Raw genomic sequence first — 16,177 nt, 5'->3', positions numbered from 1 at the left:
AAGACAGTGAAATTTTGCAATACATTCCTCTTAAACTCAGGGGAAAGTCAAATGGCCAGAATGAATGTCTTTCTCCAGCTTGCCTCCTGCTTGATCTTTGGGCCAAGTAAGAGCCTATCCTCAGATTTCATTTAGCCATTGTTTTGATTTCATGGTTCCACTGCAGTTTATCCAAGGAAGAACTCAAACTGTAAGGTAGCTAGGGGGATACCCATTTCCCTTAGTGTCATTATCAGCTGCCCCGTTACCATATATGGTACTTGAATGAGCAAAGCTGAAGGCTATTCTGGAGAAGGAGGCAGCACCAAATTCCATATCTTGTGTCCCAGAGCCTCTGAAGAGAAGGGATTTCCCCCAAAGAGTTGTGATTAGCATCTGCAGCTGCAGAGGGCAGGAAGCTATGAAGTTTTTGTAAGTCAGGGAACCACTAAGCCTATTTGCAGCTAAAGCAAGCCCTTAAGTATGTCTGAACTATTTTTGACCTCTGTTAGATAGCATATCACACACTATGACTTGGTTTCTCCATTACTGATCTTACATAGTTATTGTTTTGACTTCAACATTTTGGAGCAAATAGGAATTTTAAGCACATTAGTATTTCAGGCTGGTGAAAAAAAGCAGTTTATAACTATATTAATCATTTTAGGTATTTCCTATAATCTCTTAATTATACATTTAAGCCACCTAGTACATTTTGAAAAGCACATACATTGTAATATAATATTTTGGCACTCCACTATAAAGTATAAATCTGAAATACTATGTACATATGCACAGAGAAACCCCTCAAAACATAGTATATGAAGTTAACAAACAGCAGTCTAGAGATTCCCTTGATAGTGTTTGCATTTACTTAGCTTCTTCAGCTAGTGAATACCACTGCCGTGCAACTGAGCAAATCATCCATAAAGTACATAAATAATGAGGGTTTGTTTGCAATCATAAAATATTGAGAATCCCAATTTATTACTATATTTTAAATTTATCTCCATTGTACTGCAATGAGCTAGCAGTTTAAACAAATTGGACTTATGGTATTGGTATCAAGGGCTCAGTTATATTGATTACATTGGTAAATCTCTCAAGATGGGTTAAGTGGTGCATAGGCCTCGTACTAGTTGTCTGAACAGAATGAATGTCACCATCTGGGGTGAGTTGGGTCACCCTATAACTGACGTAGTCCCCTGAGAATACAGATTATCCCTGCACGATTACTGTTGCCAATGTCTTAAAATGACTCCCAGAATCAAACTCCATACCTTGGTCATCTTTGTAATACCAAATAACACAACAATGGTCATGAAAAATGGATAACATTGCTGAGTGGAAGTAAGTTTGCAATAGAAAGTAACTTTACTATAATATGCTGTATATCAGAAAAGTATGTACCAGAGGCTTTGAATAAAAAGAAAATCTGATAGGCTATCTGTGCATCATTTGATATACGTACTTCCTTCCTAATAGTTCACTACTAGGCTGCAAAAGCCCTGTCAATGTGTGCTTATCCACACAGACATTATCACTTTGTAGGACGGCAATTTTATTATCAGGTTATTTTCCAGTACATTTGGCACAGTTAAGGTAAGTATATTAACTTTATTTCCAAATAAAGAAAACAAAGTTGTACTGAATGCCTCAGCCATTGTCAGTGAGTTAAGAACTGACAGGAGGTCCAAGTAATCAACCCTGACTGGTGCACAATTTTCCCCTGGGACATCTGTTCTGATCCTACAATGCGTCTGACTGGCATGGATGTAGAATTACTTTCAATAAAGATTTTATTTCAAGCTTGGATGATTTCTCCCCAAATATCTTGTCATTAAGGCAAAGTATATAATGCAATACCTGTTGTTGTTTCTTTTTTTTTTTTTTTACTTCTGCAAGTCAGCTTTTGCACAGGGGAAGGAAAGTGTAAAATGCTCAGCTAGAATCAGTGCATCATAAAAATCAAAATCTAATATGTCAATACTGATTAAAAGAAATGCAGTATGAACAATCAGGAAACTACCGTGTAAAGCCAACCCAAAAGCCTGCAACTCTAAAGCAAAGAGATCTGTTAACTAATGATATTCCTAATGCCAGCACACTCAGTATAACAAGCAGTTGAACCATTCCCATAACACAGAGGTGGCCAAACTTTTTGGTCAGAGGGCCACAACTGGGAATAGAAATTGTATGGCAGACCATGAATGCTCACAAAATTGGGATTGCGGTGCGGAAGGGGGTGAGGGCTCCGGTTGGGGGTATGGGCTCTGGGGTGGTTTCAGAAATGAGTTCAGAGTGCAGGGAGGGGGACGTGGGGTGCAAGGGGGAGAGGGCTCTACCTGAGGGTGCAGGCTCTGGGGTGGGGCTGAGGATGAGGGGCTTGGGGTGCAGGAGGGTGCTCCGGGCTGGGATCAAGGGGTTCGGAGGGCAGGAGGGTGATCAGGGCTGGGGCACGGGATTGGGGCATGGGAGGAGGTTCAGGGTGCAGGCTCCATAGGGTGCTTACCTCAAGCGGCTCCCGGAAGCAGTGGCATGTCTCTTCTCCGGCTCCTATTTGGAGGCACAGGCAGGCTGCTCTGCGTGCTGCCCTGTCCACAGGTGCTGCCCCTGCAGCTCCCATTGGCCATGGTTCCCACTAGGGCAGGGGCAGCATGCAGAGCAGAGCCCCCTGACTGCCCCTATACATAGGAGCCGGAGGGGGCCATGCTGCTGCTTCTGGGAGCCTCATGGAGCATCCCCCAATCCTACTCCCCAGCTGGAGCACCAGAGTGGAGCAAGCTCCAGACTCCACTCCCCAGCAGTAGCTCAAGGGCCAGATTAAAATGGCTGGCAGACAGGCTGTAGTTTGCCCATGCCTCCCATAACAGTTTACTTCTGAAGCTACAACGCTACATTTCCATGTGCCTGACTACGTATAGGAAACAGATAATAGCTAATTTTGTAGTATTTACTGGTAAAGTGAATCAATGGAATATGCAGATTTTGACCCACTAAATGGGGTTATAGGAATTTACATATTGGCTCAGACCCATAGTCCATCTAGTCCAGTGATCTATATTTGACAGTAGCCAGTACCAGTTTTCAGAAAAGATGCAAGCCACTGCAATGGACAAGTATAGGATGACCAGACAGCAAATGTGAAAAATTGGGATGGGGTGGGGGGTAATAGGAGCCTATATAAGAAAAATACCCAAAAATTGGGACTGACCCTATAAAATTGGGACATCTGCTCACCCAAGACAAGTAAAGAATAATGTATGCGTAGAGGAAGGTTCTTTCTAACTCCAGGGTTTTAGTGGCTGTCCCCAGAAGAATAAGGCAGTATAATCACCTATACATTTTTATCCCCTCTCATGGAACGGTAGAGTTTTCATTATCCATATACATCTCTAATAGTTTCTTGAATTCTGCCAAAATCTTGGTCTCAATATCTTGTGTCAGCAAGTTCCATAGGTTAACTATGCATGTGCACAATTCTGTAGGTGAGCTATGCCCTGCCTAGTTGAGAGATTACTTTTCTCCCTGTTTACTTGTGCTTACTCCTTGATTCCTTTTCTCCACACTTTAGAAGAAGCTGTGGTGCTGTTGACAACAATACCCCCAGAGTAACACTCTGTATTGGTGTAAATTGGTGTAGCTCCATTGCCTTCAGGGAATAGGGCAGGCATTATACCAGCTGAAGATCTATGTTTCAAAAGTGGAGCCATTTGTTTGTTCTTACTATTTTGATTGGTTTTGTTAATGTTCCATCATGTTGTTCCAGGGCCACCCGGGGGGGAGCAAGAGGGGCAATTTGCCCCAGGCCCCGGGAGCAGGGTCCTTCACTTGCTCCGGGGGCCCCGGAAAACTCTAGCGGGGCCAGGGTCCCTGGAGCGTCTTCCGCTCCAGGTCTTCGGCAGTAATTTGGCAGTGGGGGGTCCTTCTGCCCTGCCGAAGACCCCAGGCCCCCTGAATCATCTGGGCAGTCCTGTGTTGCTCTTTAGTCATATTATATTTTGCCCAGTCACTGCAAGAGTGGCCGAATCAGGCTGTTAAAATTAACTTTTTTATCTAATTTAAAATAAATAGTAAATAACATTGCCAAAATCAGTTTCTCCAAAAGCAGAGACACCCGCCTCCCTTCAACATTTGAGTCAAGGTAGAGGTTTCAGTAGCCATATAGGGCTGATGACACAAAGTTGAACAGTTCTGATTCCATCTAATACACACTAGCCAACTTACGACAATATATAGTGACTTATCAATACTAAATAATTTCCTTTAGGAAAATGTAAACTGATTTACCTTTATAGATTTTGGTATATGTTTCAGTGAGAACATTTTTTCCATTTTAATCAGTGTCACCAATGGGAAAGATTTGCCTGTTTCTTAGTCACTCATGTGTTTGAAGGGGTTGGCACACCCACCATGACTCCCAAACTTCAAAATCAATAATAATTTTACAGCCAGTGTCTGAAAACTGTAAGTTTACATAGAACTGGAGAGCTATGTTCACTATACAGTAATGACCTTAACTGTATAGTTGTCCTGCAGTCAATTACATCGCTTCCAGTTCCAGTTACCATGGCAACAGCCAAAGCACACATTTTTAAAAGTATTTTTGCTTATATAGCTGTCCTTGATATTAGAGTTTTCCAATCAGATACTTTACTGTTTTAATACATCACTAATTCTTTTCATTATTAATAATAACGAGGAGATCTGTATTTTCAATATGAGTTTCTTTTGGCTTGCGATCTTAAAGAATATAAAACATTCTTTGAATTAGCAATTCAGCTGACTTTTTAGAGGGAAAAAAACCTAGCACAGCATAAGGCTCAAAAATTTTTTTGACGAGGTTCCAACATCTGTAGCACTGGATTATAGATTGTTTCTAAAATAATCTTAAATGGATGGATCATTGCTCCTTCCATTTGGGCTTGACAAAAAGTAGCTCTGGCATTTCCTTTCCCTTTTTATGTTGTCGGCTGTATATCATGTTTTCTGCTCTTGCAAAAAATGAATTCTTGCCCATTTTACCTTTTTTTTTTTAATAAACTGAATTTCACTTCACAACTACAGGAGTAATTTACACTGTGGATACAATACAGCAACCATAATTTCATTGATTAATAATTTTTATTTTGAAAGAAAAAGGTATAAAGCTACAAGACAATTAGTTTCCTCAGATTGTACTGAATTAAATAGCATTTAAAATTGCCTTTCAAATAAGAGTTACTTTTTCTCTGGGTCTAGTTTATATCAGACCATTTAAACAATTTACAATTGTTTATACCTCAGACCAGGCTGAAAAGTAGTTTGTATTTTTGGTGATGATATTCACAAGTCAGCAATACAGCCACTATTATACAAAAAAAGTTTCTACTTCAGATTTTATTATTCATTAATCTTACATTAGTGCTGAGAGGTCCATCTAAAATGAATGCTGCCTGTGCCATATTTTGTACACAAACATAGTGAGAGACAGTCACTGCCCCAAAGCACATAAGAATGGCCATACTGGATCAGACCAATGGGTCAGCTAGTCCAGTATCCTGTCTTCTGACAGTTGCCAGTGCCAGATGCTTCAGAGGGAATGAATAGAACAGAACAAAAATCCAGTGATCCATCCCCTGTCATCCAGTCTCAGCTTCTGGCAGTCAGAAGTTTAGGGACACCCAGATCATGGGGTTGTGTCCCTACCCATCTTGGGTAATAGCTATTGATGGTCCTATCCTCCATGAACTTAGTTAATTCTGTTTTGAACCCATTAATATTTTTGGCCTTCACAACATCCCCTGGCAATAAGTTCCACGAGTTGACTGTGTGTTGCATGAAGCAGGACTTCCTTATGTTTGTTGCAAACCTGCTACCCCAGTTCGTTTGTTATGTGAAGGGGTAAATAACGCTTCTCCATTCATTTTCTCCACATCATTCTATCATATCCCTCTTCTTTATCTGTGAGATGAACAGACCCAGTCTTTTTAATCTCTCCTCAGATGGAAGATGTTCCATGCCCCTAGTCATTTTTGTTGACCTTTTCTGTACCTTTTCCGATTCTGATATATCTTTTATGAATTGGGGTGACCAGAACTGCACACAGTATTTCAGGTGTGGGCTTACTATGGCTTTATGAAGTGGCATTATAACATTTTCTTTCTTATTATCTAGCCATTTCCTAATGGTTCCCAACATTCTGTTAGATTTATTTTATTGCTGCAGACTATTCTTGGAAAACTATCCACAATGACTGAACTTACAATCTACAGAGGCAAGACAGACAAACCATGGGCAGGGAAAGAGATTCAGAGAGGTAAAGTGACTTGCCCAAGGTCCCACAGCAGGTCTATGAGAGAGTTTGAAATAAAACTCAAGTCGCCTGATGTGTGGTCCAGTGCCCCTGTCCACCGGACCTTAAGATTATGACACCACTAGTTATTTATGTAGGCCTTAAACGGATCTTTATGTTCAGGGATGTGGCCCAGGAAGAGCCCAGGGAATCATTCTGCCTTAGAGAAAAAGTGTTCCTTCCTGGGCATTTGGAGGCAGCACTTCTGCTACTACACACCTTAAGAGGCTGCAATATACTATCCCCTATGTGGTGGTCTGCAACTGCAGGCTGATGCCATGTGGGGACTGAGCCAGGGAAGGAGCAGTACTTAAATATTCAGGGCTAGAGAGACAAAAGGGACTGAGGCCCAAGCACCTATACAATTCATGGGGAGAGTTAGGTGGCTAAGAATGGGATTCACAAAAGCTAGCACTCTGAGCAGGAAACCATCTCAGGTAGTCAAAAGCAAATGCCGAGGAGAGGGGTGTGACCTAAGCCTTGCCTGTCAAAGAGACTTAGGCACCTAAGTCCAGGTCAGAGAGAGATGCCTGTCACCACTCAGGATTCCCAGCTGTGAACCCGCTCCTGAAGTCAGCTGTCCAAGCCCTTTTTTGCAAAAAAGGGGAGTGGGGTGTTTTACCCTTTATATCCTTTAGCCCAGTGGTTAGAGCACTCACTGAGGATGTGAGCTACCTGAGATCAGATTTCCCCTGCCTCCCATGTCTGTGTTGAACATAGGTCTTCCACATTACAGGTGAGTGTCTTAGCTTTGGGTTACAGGGTACCCTGGGGTAGGGCACTTTTGAAGGTGTTCCACTTTGTATGACTAATTAAATTATTCATTGAGCCAGAGAAAAAGTAAGAATGGCTCTAAAACCCAGTGGTTAGGACACTGCTCTGGGCTGTGGAAGACCCAAGTTCATCTCTCTGTCCATTGAATTGTTAAGTATTTTATACCATATAGAACAGCTTCAATAGTAGAGGTTCAAAGAGCTCTTCCTATTATATCCTATAGCCCAGTGATTAGGGCACTTGCTTCCCCTGAGGGAGACCTGTCTTCAAGTTACTGCTCCACATTGGTCAGAGGCTGGGATATGCTGGGTAAGTGGTCTAACCACTGGACGAAAGGTTATAAGGGGAGTTCCAGCTCCGTCTCCATCCACACTTGTTGGTGCAAGGTCCAATCTGGTAGGCGGCCTCTGAGCATACCTACCGGATTGGGCTCCCAGGGAAGAAGGCAGGGCAATGCCTAGATTAGGGATCCCACTAGGGCTTAGATGTGAGCTAGGCACTCCACCATCAGAATTTATCTGGAAGTGCACATGCTCAGTAGACACCCTGGGGACTATATTAACGGAAATTTTGGCACCAAGTGACTTTAGGTGCTTACAGAATTACCAGGGTTTTGAAGATTTAAGCACCTAAGTAGAAGTTAGGTGCCCAAATCCCTTTTGTGGATCTAGCCCTGAGTTACCTCTCCCAATAACCTACATGTCTGATTTAAAGCCCATTGCAAATCAGTGAAAGTCTTTCCAATGGCTACACTAGGCTTTGGATTAGGCCATAAAGCCCAGGTCCTCAAAAGTATTTGATATCAATTGGAGTTAGGTGCTTAAATAACGTTGAGTGATTGGGCTTGTGGTCTTCTTCTTTTCTTTTCATGCCATTGTCTTCTCCCTACCATTCTCTTTCCTCCCAGGCAACTAGATATTTTCTTCAACCCCATTCCTAGCTCAGCTCAACTCTCACTCTCTTCAAATAACTACTCAGTTTCCTCTTTACCTCAAACTTTTTCTCTTCGGACACTATTGGTGATAGTCACATCACATGGTGATGCCTCATCACTTACCCCTCATCCTGACACTCATCCTCCTATTCATCCGCCCCAGCTCCTTGGCCTGCCCACCACATTTAGCCTCTGTCATTCCACACAACTCATGCACTTCAGTCACCTCATCACCACTGTTGACTCAACTCCACTTATTTACTGTCACTCTCTGATCCCCTCCCCAACCCCATTTATCCTCTCATTCACTCCCTCTTTACTGCTCCACTTGCTATCTCACTCCCTCCAAGTCCAGTCAAAATCATCTTCCTTGCCCATGACTTGGAATGTGTTACTCCCTGCTCAAATCTCTACCCTGGCTACCACTAACCTGTCAAAGCACATGTAAAATTCTTGTCCTTGCTATAGAGACTCTGCACATCTCTATCCCTGCCTAGAATTCTGCTCTTGATTCTTCTCACATCTTACCTCACCCCTTTGCTCCCACAAGGATGGCAGCCTGCCAGAATGGTGCAAAGTAACTTCCTTGAGGCCAAGGATCTGGCTCTGGCTTTTCATGTCTTACAGCATAAAACAATGTTGGCACTTAAGAAATAATAATTGGCTTAGAAATTTACTAGGTTAGAAGCCAATATTGTAGCTTGTTCCTTCATGTGAACATTAGTGTTTAGCTTTGCATATTTGCGGGATGATTTCATATTTTAATAATAAGCATATCATCTTACTCGATAACCACAGTAAGCACTAGAATGCTTACCCCTCAAAATATATACAATAGGCGTATTGCACATGACGTTTTCCTGGGTGAAATGGATCCTCATATATTTGCTAATATAATGTTGCATACACTGATCTTGCAAAGATTACTTATGCATATAATTTTTAATCATATGAACAGTCCAGATGAAGTCATTGGGACTATTCATGTGCTTAAAGTTAAGCACATGAACAAATAAATCTTTGTAGGATCAGGGCCTTATGAATCACCTGATAACTGCTTGAGTGGTATTAGGAAAAAAACTATTTGTAGCAATAAATAACTACGATAAATTGTATGACAGTGATCAGATGCTCATACTCACTCAATTGGCACCAAAGCTATTACAAGTAGTTTTTCTTCCTAACTTCTGAGACATTCCTAACCCCTCCCTGAGAAGAACAATGCTATGTTAACATTGCCATAGTGGAAAATATAATGTATTCTTTTTTCATTTATAATAAAGATGTTATACTTTAAGAAACTAATAAGATGTTCTGATTAGTGCCATATGGAGAGTGCTTTGTGTAATGGACACCACAGCTACACATATGAGACAGAACTACAGTAATGTTTCCTATTTATACATGCAAAAAACCTTAAATGAGTGTTTGTGTTTAGGGAATGTGGTAAACTACAAGATTGGCAGGGTTCCACTACAAAATAGTCTTCACTGCATGACCCACCCACTAACAGGAGAGAAATCTTTCTCTAAGGGATGGAATAGATGATGTCTCATGCAGCTTTTGCCACCGTTAGCGTAGCTTACTGTAGGTTCTGCAAAAAGTATTTAGAAACAGAAGAATTTGTGCTTTTTTAATTTTTAGTATTTTTAAAAGATATGTCTGATGAAGAAGGAAAGAGAGAGAATGAAACAGTACTAGACAGTACTTTTTCCCCAAAATGTTTACTCTGATTCTTAAGCCACTTCTTTCAGAATGACAAAAAGTCTTAAAACTATTCTGTTGTTAAGTGTTCATAAATGAAAAGCAGATCAGTGCAGAGTTAAGTTTTGAAGGCACCTTTAGTCTGCATTCGTGGGTAGGGGCTGACTATAATTTATTCTATTAAAAACGCATATATTAGACTCTTTCCACTGTACTACATTTTACATATTTTTAAAGAAAACAGATTTCTATTCACTGAGGTTCTCCAGGAAAGAATATCAGACATGCTGGAGTTTTGCTTTCATAAGGACTGTTCCAAAGCCCACTGAAGTCAATTGGAGTCTTTCCATTAACCTCATTGGGCTTTGGGGCTGACCCCTAGTGTAAGTTACAGTTCTTAAGCAGTTCTTTAAAAGACTATTATTTCATTCTCTGACTAAATAGTATTTTTCAAGATTATAGGCCAAGTCGCCAAGTGGTGTAAATCCACTGAGTGATGTGGAACTATGCTAATTTGCATCATGTGAGGATCTGGCCCAGTGAACCAAATTTTCAGAAATGGCGACCTAAACTTTATCCACTAAATCTGTGTTGTTCTTAAATCAGACTTCCTGATTCTTAAGGTCTTCTCTGTAAGGATGCATGATTATCAACATTTAATATTAATATTGTAGCAAACAGCTTCATAAATTATATGGAAAACCAGTATGTCTAATGCTGTAATCCTGAGCATTATTTTCCAAAGCCTTTAATTAAGATGTAGGGTCTTACTTTCTTTTAGGAAGCCTTATGTCAGGATAGACATTTCACACATACTGATATATTTTACCCTTCTTCTCAAAGTATCTTTTCATTCCTGCACTAACTAGGTTGAGATTGGCAGAAGTGGCAAAATTTCATGTGGTCTTTCATTTAATTTTTCCATGCACACCAACATTGCACCAGTACAGGAACTTGTGCTAACAGAAGTAGGTAGGTTCCTTCCAGGAGCCTCCCAACAAATCTGACTGTTTCCCAACCCTCAGGGCCTGATATTCATTCCCAGTGTCTAAATGCACATAATGGGATAGTGTGCATCCAGCCATGAGTGCACACAAACAAAAAATAAAAGGACTACATAAAGTAGTTGTGTAATTGTGCACTCCTACCTGAACACTGAAATTCAGGCCCTAGATCGCAACTCAATAAAGGTTTTGCTGTCTACACATAAAATTGCTTTAATCATTTGTCATATTGCCAGAGAGAACTCCTGTTCTCTCCCCACTTTTTTCTTTTCTTTTTTTCCTTTTTTATTATTTTTATATATATAATTTAACCAAATAAGCATTACTGATAGAAGAATCAATAAAATGTGTTTCTCTGCTTCAAATGCAACAGTGCCTCCTTTGACATCCCTCATCTTTAACCAACTCTTTCCTTTTGTCAACAGGATAGCAGCCAAGGAATCCGTGAATCTTATGACAACACAAAGCTTAGGAATTGTATTTGGACCAACACTCCTTAGACCTGAAAAGGAGACAGGGAACATGGCAGTACACATGCTGTACCAAAACCAGATAGTTGAACTTATGTTAAGTGAGTACAATAAGATCTTCAGCTCTGAGGAAGACTGACAGACAGGGCCTGTTATTGAAAATGTTCACATCTGTCTTGATGTCTAATATTTTTACATTTCTGTAAACATATTTCTGAAATATTTCTTTTTCTTTCAAGTGACAGATGCCTCATTTTGTGAAAACTTAATGATGATTTTGTGTTTAATTTTCAAACATTGGAATAAAAAACACTGTCAACATTTGCTATATGTATTCTACATTAACCGTTTGAGAGTTTCATTCTGCTACAACTCCAGGGCTCATTTTTCATCCCATTATTTTCAAGATGGGTATACGAATATGGTCAAAAACATAGGAAGTGTTGCTTACCAGCATATACAATGGCACAACAAGATAAACAGTAATGCAGGTTAATGGTTTTAAAAATATATTAAAAGCAATGAAATTGAAACAGACATGTTTTATCATTCATAACCAATTTTGGGTGTAAATATAACATACCTTTTCCCTTTGATTTACAGTGAAAGTTATGGAGACATGTTGAATAGTAATTTTTCCCCGAGTAAAAGTGACAGTTCAAAACAGTTTCCAATGAATATGTTTAAAGAAAGAGAAAGAGAGCAAGCTGCACTTATTGCAGTATTATAAACATTCTGTCTAAAAAATTAGACACAAAGTTAAAGCCTAAACATTTTGTCCTTAAATGCTGTACTTGGAATTTAGAAATTGCATGACTGCTCATTTTTAATGTAACTTCCATTTTGATTCTTCATCGCATTGTACATCTTCCCTCGTTCCCTAGCTATGTCATGTTATGCAGAATTTTTATTATGCTCCTGAGGATGCTTTATTGGTGAACTACATTAAATTCATCTAGAAAGAACTTTTAAAAAAAGCCTTTTTATATGCCCTTAGGATTACTTGGCTAGACTTGAATCAATTTATGCATTTGATGGTTAGTTTCAGTTGTCATGGATAAACAAAAGGGTAACTGTCTAGAATATATCAAATATTGTTTTATTTTGAAATGTATGTTTCCAGCTATAAACATCTTCTACCCTGTTTTGTAAAAGTATTCTGCTGATAAAATGTACACTTATGTTTAACAGCTTTTTAATCAAGTTCAAAGAGAATAAATAAAACTAATCCAGTGTGGTAAAGAGTCTGTCTGGTTATCGATTTTTCATAAAATGAAAAATAAACTATGTAAATAAAATGTGCGAAACAAAGATCTAGAAGCAAATATTTAAAGCAATTAAAGACCCCAAAACACAGGATTAATGCATAGATCTGCTGTTCATGAGAGATATGTCTCAAGGATCACCCTTAACAGGTCAGGAATTATGCTGGCTTTGTTCAACAGCATTTTACAAAATGCCAAGTTGTTAAGCAGAAGGGGTTGCGCCTTCGAGTGATCATCTATGAGAATAAATGTATAATGATGGTGCTGCATCATTAAATAAGCACAGCAACGTACCAGATACTGTTTATAGGACTGGAAGAATGATGGTCAGAAACTCAGTGTATTCCTTAATAAACACCATTCACATTACAGCCCCATGAGTGTTCACAGTCACTGAAGTAATTCCCAGTATTATTGGCAGTGAAATGTTCATATGTTACTTGGAGCCTGTAAGAGTCAGAAGAAGTTATTCTTAAAAATACAAACAAAAGCTTTCCCTGGAGCATAGAGGTTTCCCTTAACTGTGTAGATGTGAAGTCTGCACATTTGTTGATTCCTGACTTAAAAAATAGCACTGTAATGTCTGCAGCGCTATCTGTGTAACTACTCATCTGGGTCCCAACCCTTTAGTATCTGAATAGAGCAGAGTCTATCTCTTCCTATTAGAGCTTGCACATGATTCCATTTTTATTCCCCATCCCATTTAACAACCACATGAATCCACTGGGGGAAATTATTGACTCAAAAGCCAACCACACTCAAACACTCAGCTCCATAGCCCCATACCTACTTGAAAGCAGCTCCTCAGGATGAAAAGCTGCTGTTGCTGAAACCAGCAACACAGAGATAACAGTGCAAAGAGAAGAATGTTGGAAGTGATGATGACAACTCTGACTTCACCCTCTATTGAAGGAGTTTGTTCTCAATTAATCAAGTAAGGTCACAGCTTTGTAGTCCTAAAAGGACTCCTGGATAGATATGGCTACAGCTTTCAAAACACCTTCTCATCAGTGGCTGGCCAGCAGGCTGGAGCAAACACTGTCCTCTTATGATTTGGCCACAATGATCTAGATCTTCATGTCCTCCAGGCTGGATTACAACAATTCATTGGGCCTATTTCTCCACTGCTTTGCTCCTTGCGCTGTTGTTTAACACCGTGTAAGTGGATACAAAGTCCCTCTGATTTGGCAGCATGTGAGACCCACTTTTCACTAACCTTTACTATGACTAAGTGACTACACAAGGTGCAAGGAAGTGGCAAACTGGGGATGGTTTTCCAATGCAGCAGCCTGGCCCCTGAAAGACCCTGATCCCTAGAACCACATCACTGTTCTCTGTGCTGCACACTGGCTATCAGGTCACGTACAAGATCTCAATTCTGATCTTTTAGACCCTGAATGACATGCTATCTACAGACCACTCTCTCTCAGACCACAGACTTCCCCAAGTATAACGCAAGAGTCAAATTCACGCCTGACAGAGCTTTCTCTGCAGCTGGCCCAAGAGAATGAAATTCTTTCTTCCAGAATGAGCCCATCCACAGAAAAAGGCAGTCAAAAGAATAAGCAGAAGAGTATAATCAGCAGTGTCAAAAGCATCAAAGAAGTGAAGAAGGATAAAGAGCAGAGGCCTTAATATTTCTCCAGGAAGGCTGTCAACAGGATTTTTTCTGTAGAGAGCATCCTGGGATAGCAAGGCAGCCAAACACAGCAGCCTTTGTACTGTGACTACCATGGCTTATAGGAAGATCAGCGAACCCAAGTAAATTTCTAAGAATGAAGAACATGAGTGTCTTTTTTTTTCCCTTTTATAAATACATTTTGTCATTTGTTGTTAAATTTCCTATTAAACTAGCTGCAGAGCAGGCAACATATTCCAGCTGGTCTGTATGGGTATTCCATGCATCAACAAAGCCAGAGATTCCTTCACAAGAGATATCCTGTTCATTCCAAGGCATTCAGAGGGTTAAGTTTATCAATTAGTTCGCAGCCTATGGACCCTGGATCATTTACTACATGCCCCCAATTCACCGCAAGAGCAGCTGCATCCTGTGCAGAGCCTTGTCATAGAGTGCCCTATCCCCACCCCCACAGACCTAGCGCCTTACCACTCTGTTAGTGTATCCCATCAGTTTGTTCCTCCTCTTCCTTTTTGCCTGGACAGGAGCAGGAGCAGCACTGAAAGCGTGGGAGAGACAGTCTCCCTGCCCTCAGTTAGTATAACTAGAACCACTGTGCCCTCTCCGCGCCCTCTGCCAGCAACCAGAAAGAGCAGCTGCTCAGCTCTGCAGCCACAGGTTGGAGCTGTCAAATTGTAGAAAGTGGCTAGTGAGCATGTGCAAATTGAGATTTTCAGATGCCCATAACTTAGCCAAATTTGATGAATTTTTCACGAGATAGCAAAAGGCACATCAATGACACCAAGGTATATCTCAAGTCCCTTCTCCAAAATATGACATGTGCTAATACTTCTCAGTGAACCATATAAGAATTTTTAAATATGAACAAAACAACATATTTTCCCCTGGCCTCATTTAGAGAAACAGCTGCACCATTTTTTTTTGCTAAACTTGTCCAAAAAAAATTCAGTCTGAAGCAGAAACCCAGCATGGAAAAATGCCAGCCCAAATGGTTCAAGTTTGGCAAACTTATAAGCCCCTGAAAACCAGAAAAATGGAAAGTGTGGTGCAACCTTAACTACAGGAGGCACGACCAACTCTGCCTAGAAAACTAGAACTATATTCTACATAATATTAAAAGCCTTATTGGCACTACAGTGGCTAAGCATAGTACACATGCAGAGTGAGCCCTGGTGTACACTAGGGGTGAGGGGGTTCCGACCTAGGATACGCAACTTCAGCTACGCAAATATAGGGGATGTTTCTTCCCAAGCCAGGCAATTAGTGGCTTTCATCCCATACACATTTTTATCCTACTGTAACTGTTATTATCCATAGAAGACTATAATACATTTTTAATCCTACTATGTTCTTTGTCTCAGTGATATCTGGAAGTTCCGGAGGTTAATTATGCACCCTGTAAGAAAGTATTTTACTTGTATCATAGCAGTATTAATTTCTTTGGCTTTTAGTTTCACTGTGTGTCCTTCCTCTTTTTCTTGATTTATGAGAAAGACTAAATAGGAGTGGCTGACTGAACTCCTCTGTACAATTCATTGTTTTATATACCTCTATCATGTCTTCTCTTCTCTAAACTAAATAGTCCTAATCTATTTAATCTCCCCTCATATGGAAGATTTTCCAAGCCGCAAATAATTTTCACTGCCTTTCACTGTACCTGCTCTATTTCCACTATATCTTTTATGAAATGTGGTGAACAAAACCCACAATACTTGAGGTGAGTACATCCCATACATTTATGTAATGGCACTATAATATTTTCAGTATTATGCTCTTTCCTTTTCTTAACATAGCCAAATATCTTCTTGGCTTTTGCCTGCTACTGTGCATTGAGCTGCCCACAGCTAGGTCTTTATCCTGAGTGGAAACTGTTTATTTAGAATATATCAGCATGTATGGTACATTTCAATTCTTCCTTCCACTTTTGGGATCCTCAAAAGAGAATAACAAATCCCTTTTGCCTCCACTCTCGTATTGGTCCTTTCTCTAAACTTCAAGGAGGAAAAAAGATTTTTCTCGTATAAAACTTATTAGATTACACTAGTTTTCTTGACTTTCTACTCATAAATCATGT

General features: G+C 40.1%; 1 protein-coding gene across 5 annotated transcripts in view; it reads left to right on the top strand.

Annotated features, from left to right (window-relative positions):
* The window catches only part of ARHGAP15 (Rho GTPase activating protein 15), a 469,173-nt gene extending 456,732 nt beyond the window's left edge, over nucleotides 1-12,441 (top strand). For all 5 annotated transcript variants that reach the window (XM_030580810.1, XM_030580811.1, XM_030580807.1 and 2 more), the window contains one exon: nucleotides 11,155-12,441. In XM_030580810.1, the coding sequence (XP_030436670.1) occupies nucleotides 11,155-11,338 (184 nt within the window). In that variant the 3' untranslated portion in view covers nucleotides 11,339-12,441. The remainder of the gene's footprint in view (nucleotides 1-11,154) is intronic.
* Nucleotides 12,442-16,177: the final 3,736 nt, after the last annotated feature.

The sequence above is a fragment of the Gopherus evgoodei genome, chromosome 11, assembly GCF_007399415.2.
Source record: "Gopherus evgoodei ecotype Sinaloan lineage chromosome 11, rGopEvg1_v1.p, whole genome shotgun sequence".
NCBI lineage: Eukaryota > Metazoa > Chordata > Testudines > Testudinidae > Gopherus > Gopherus evgoodei.
The sequence above is the reverse complement of the archived record's forward strand: the minus strand, read 5'-3'. Positions and strand labels throughout refer to the sequence as shown.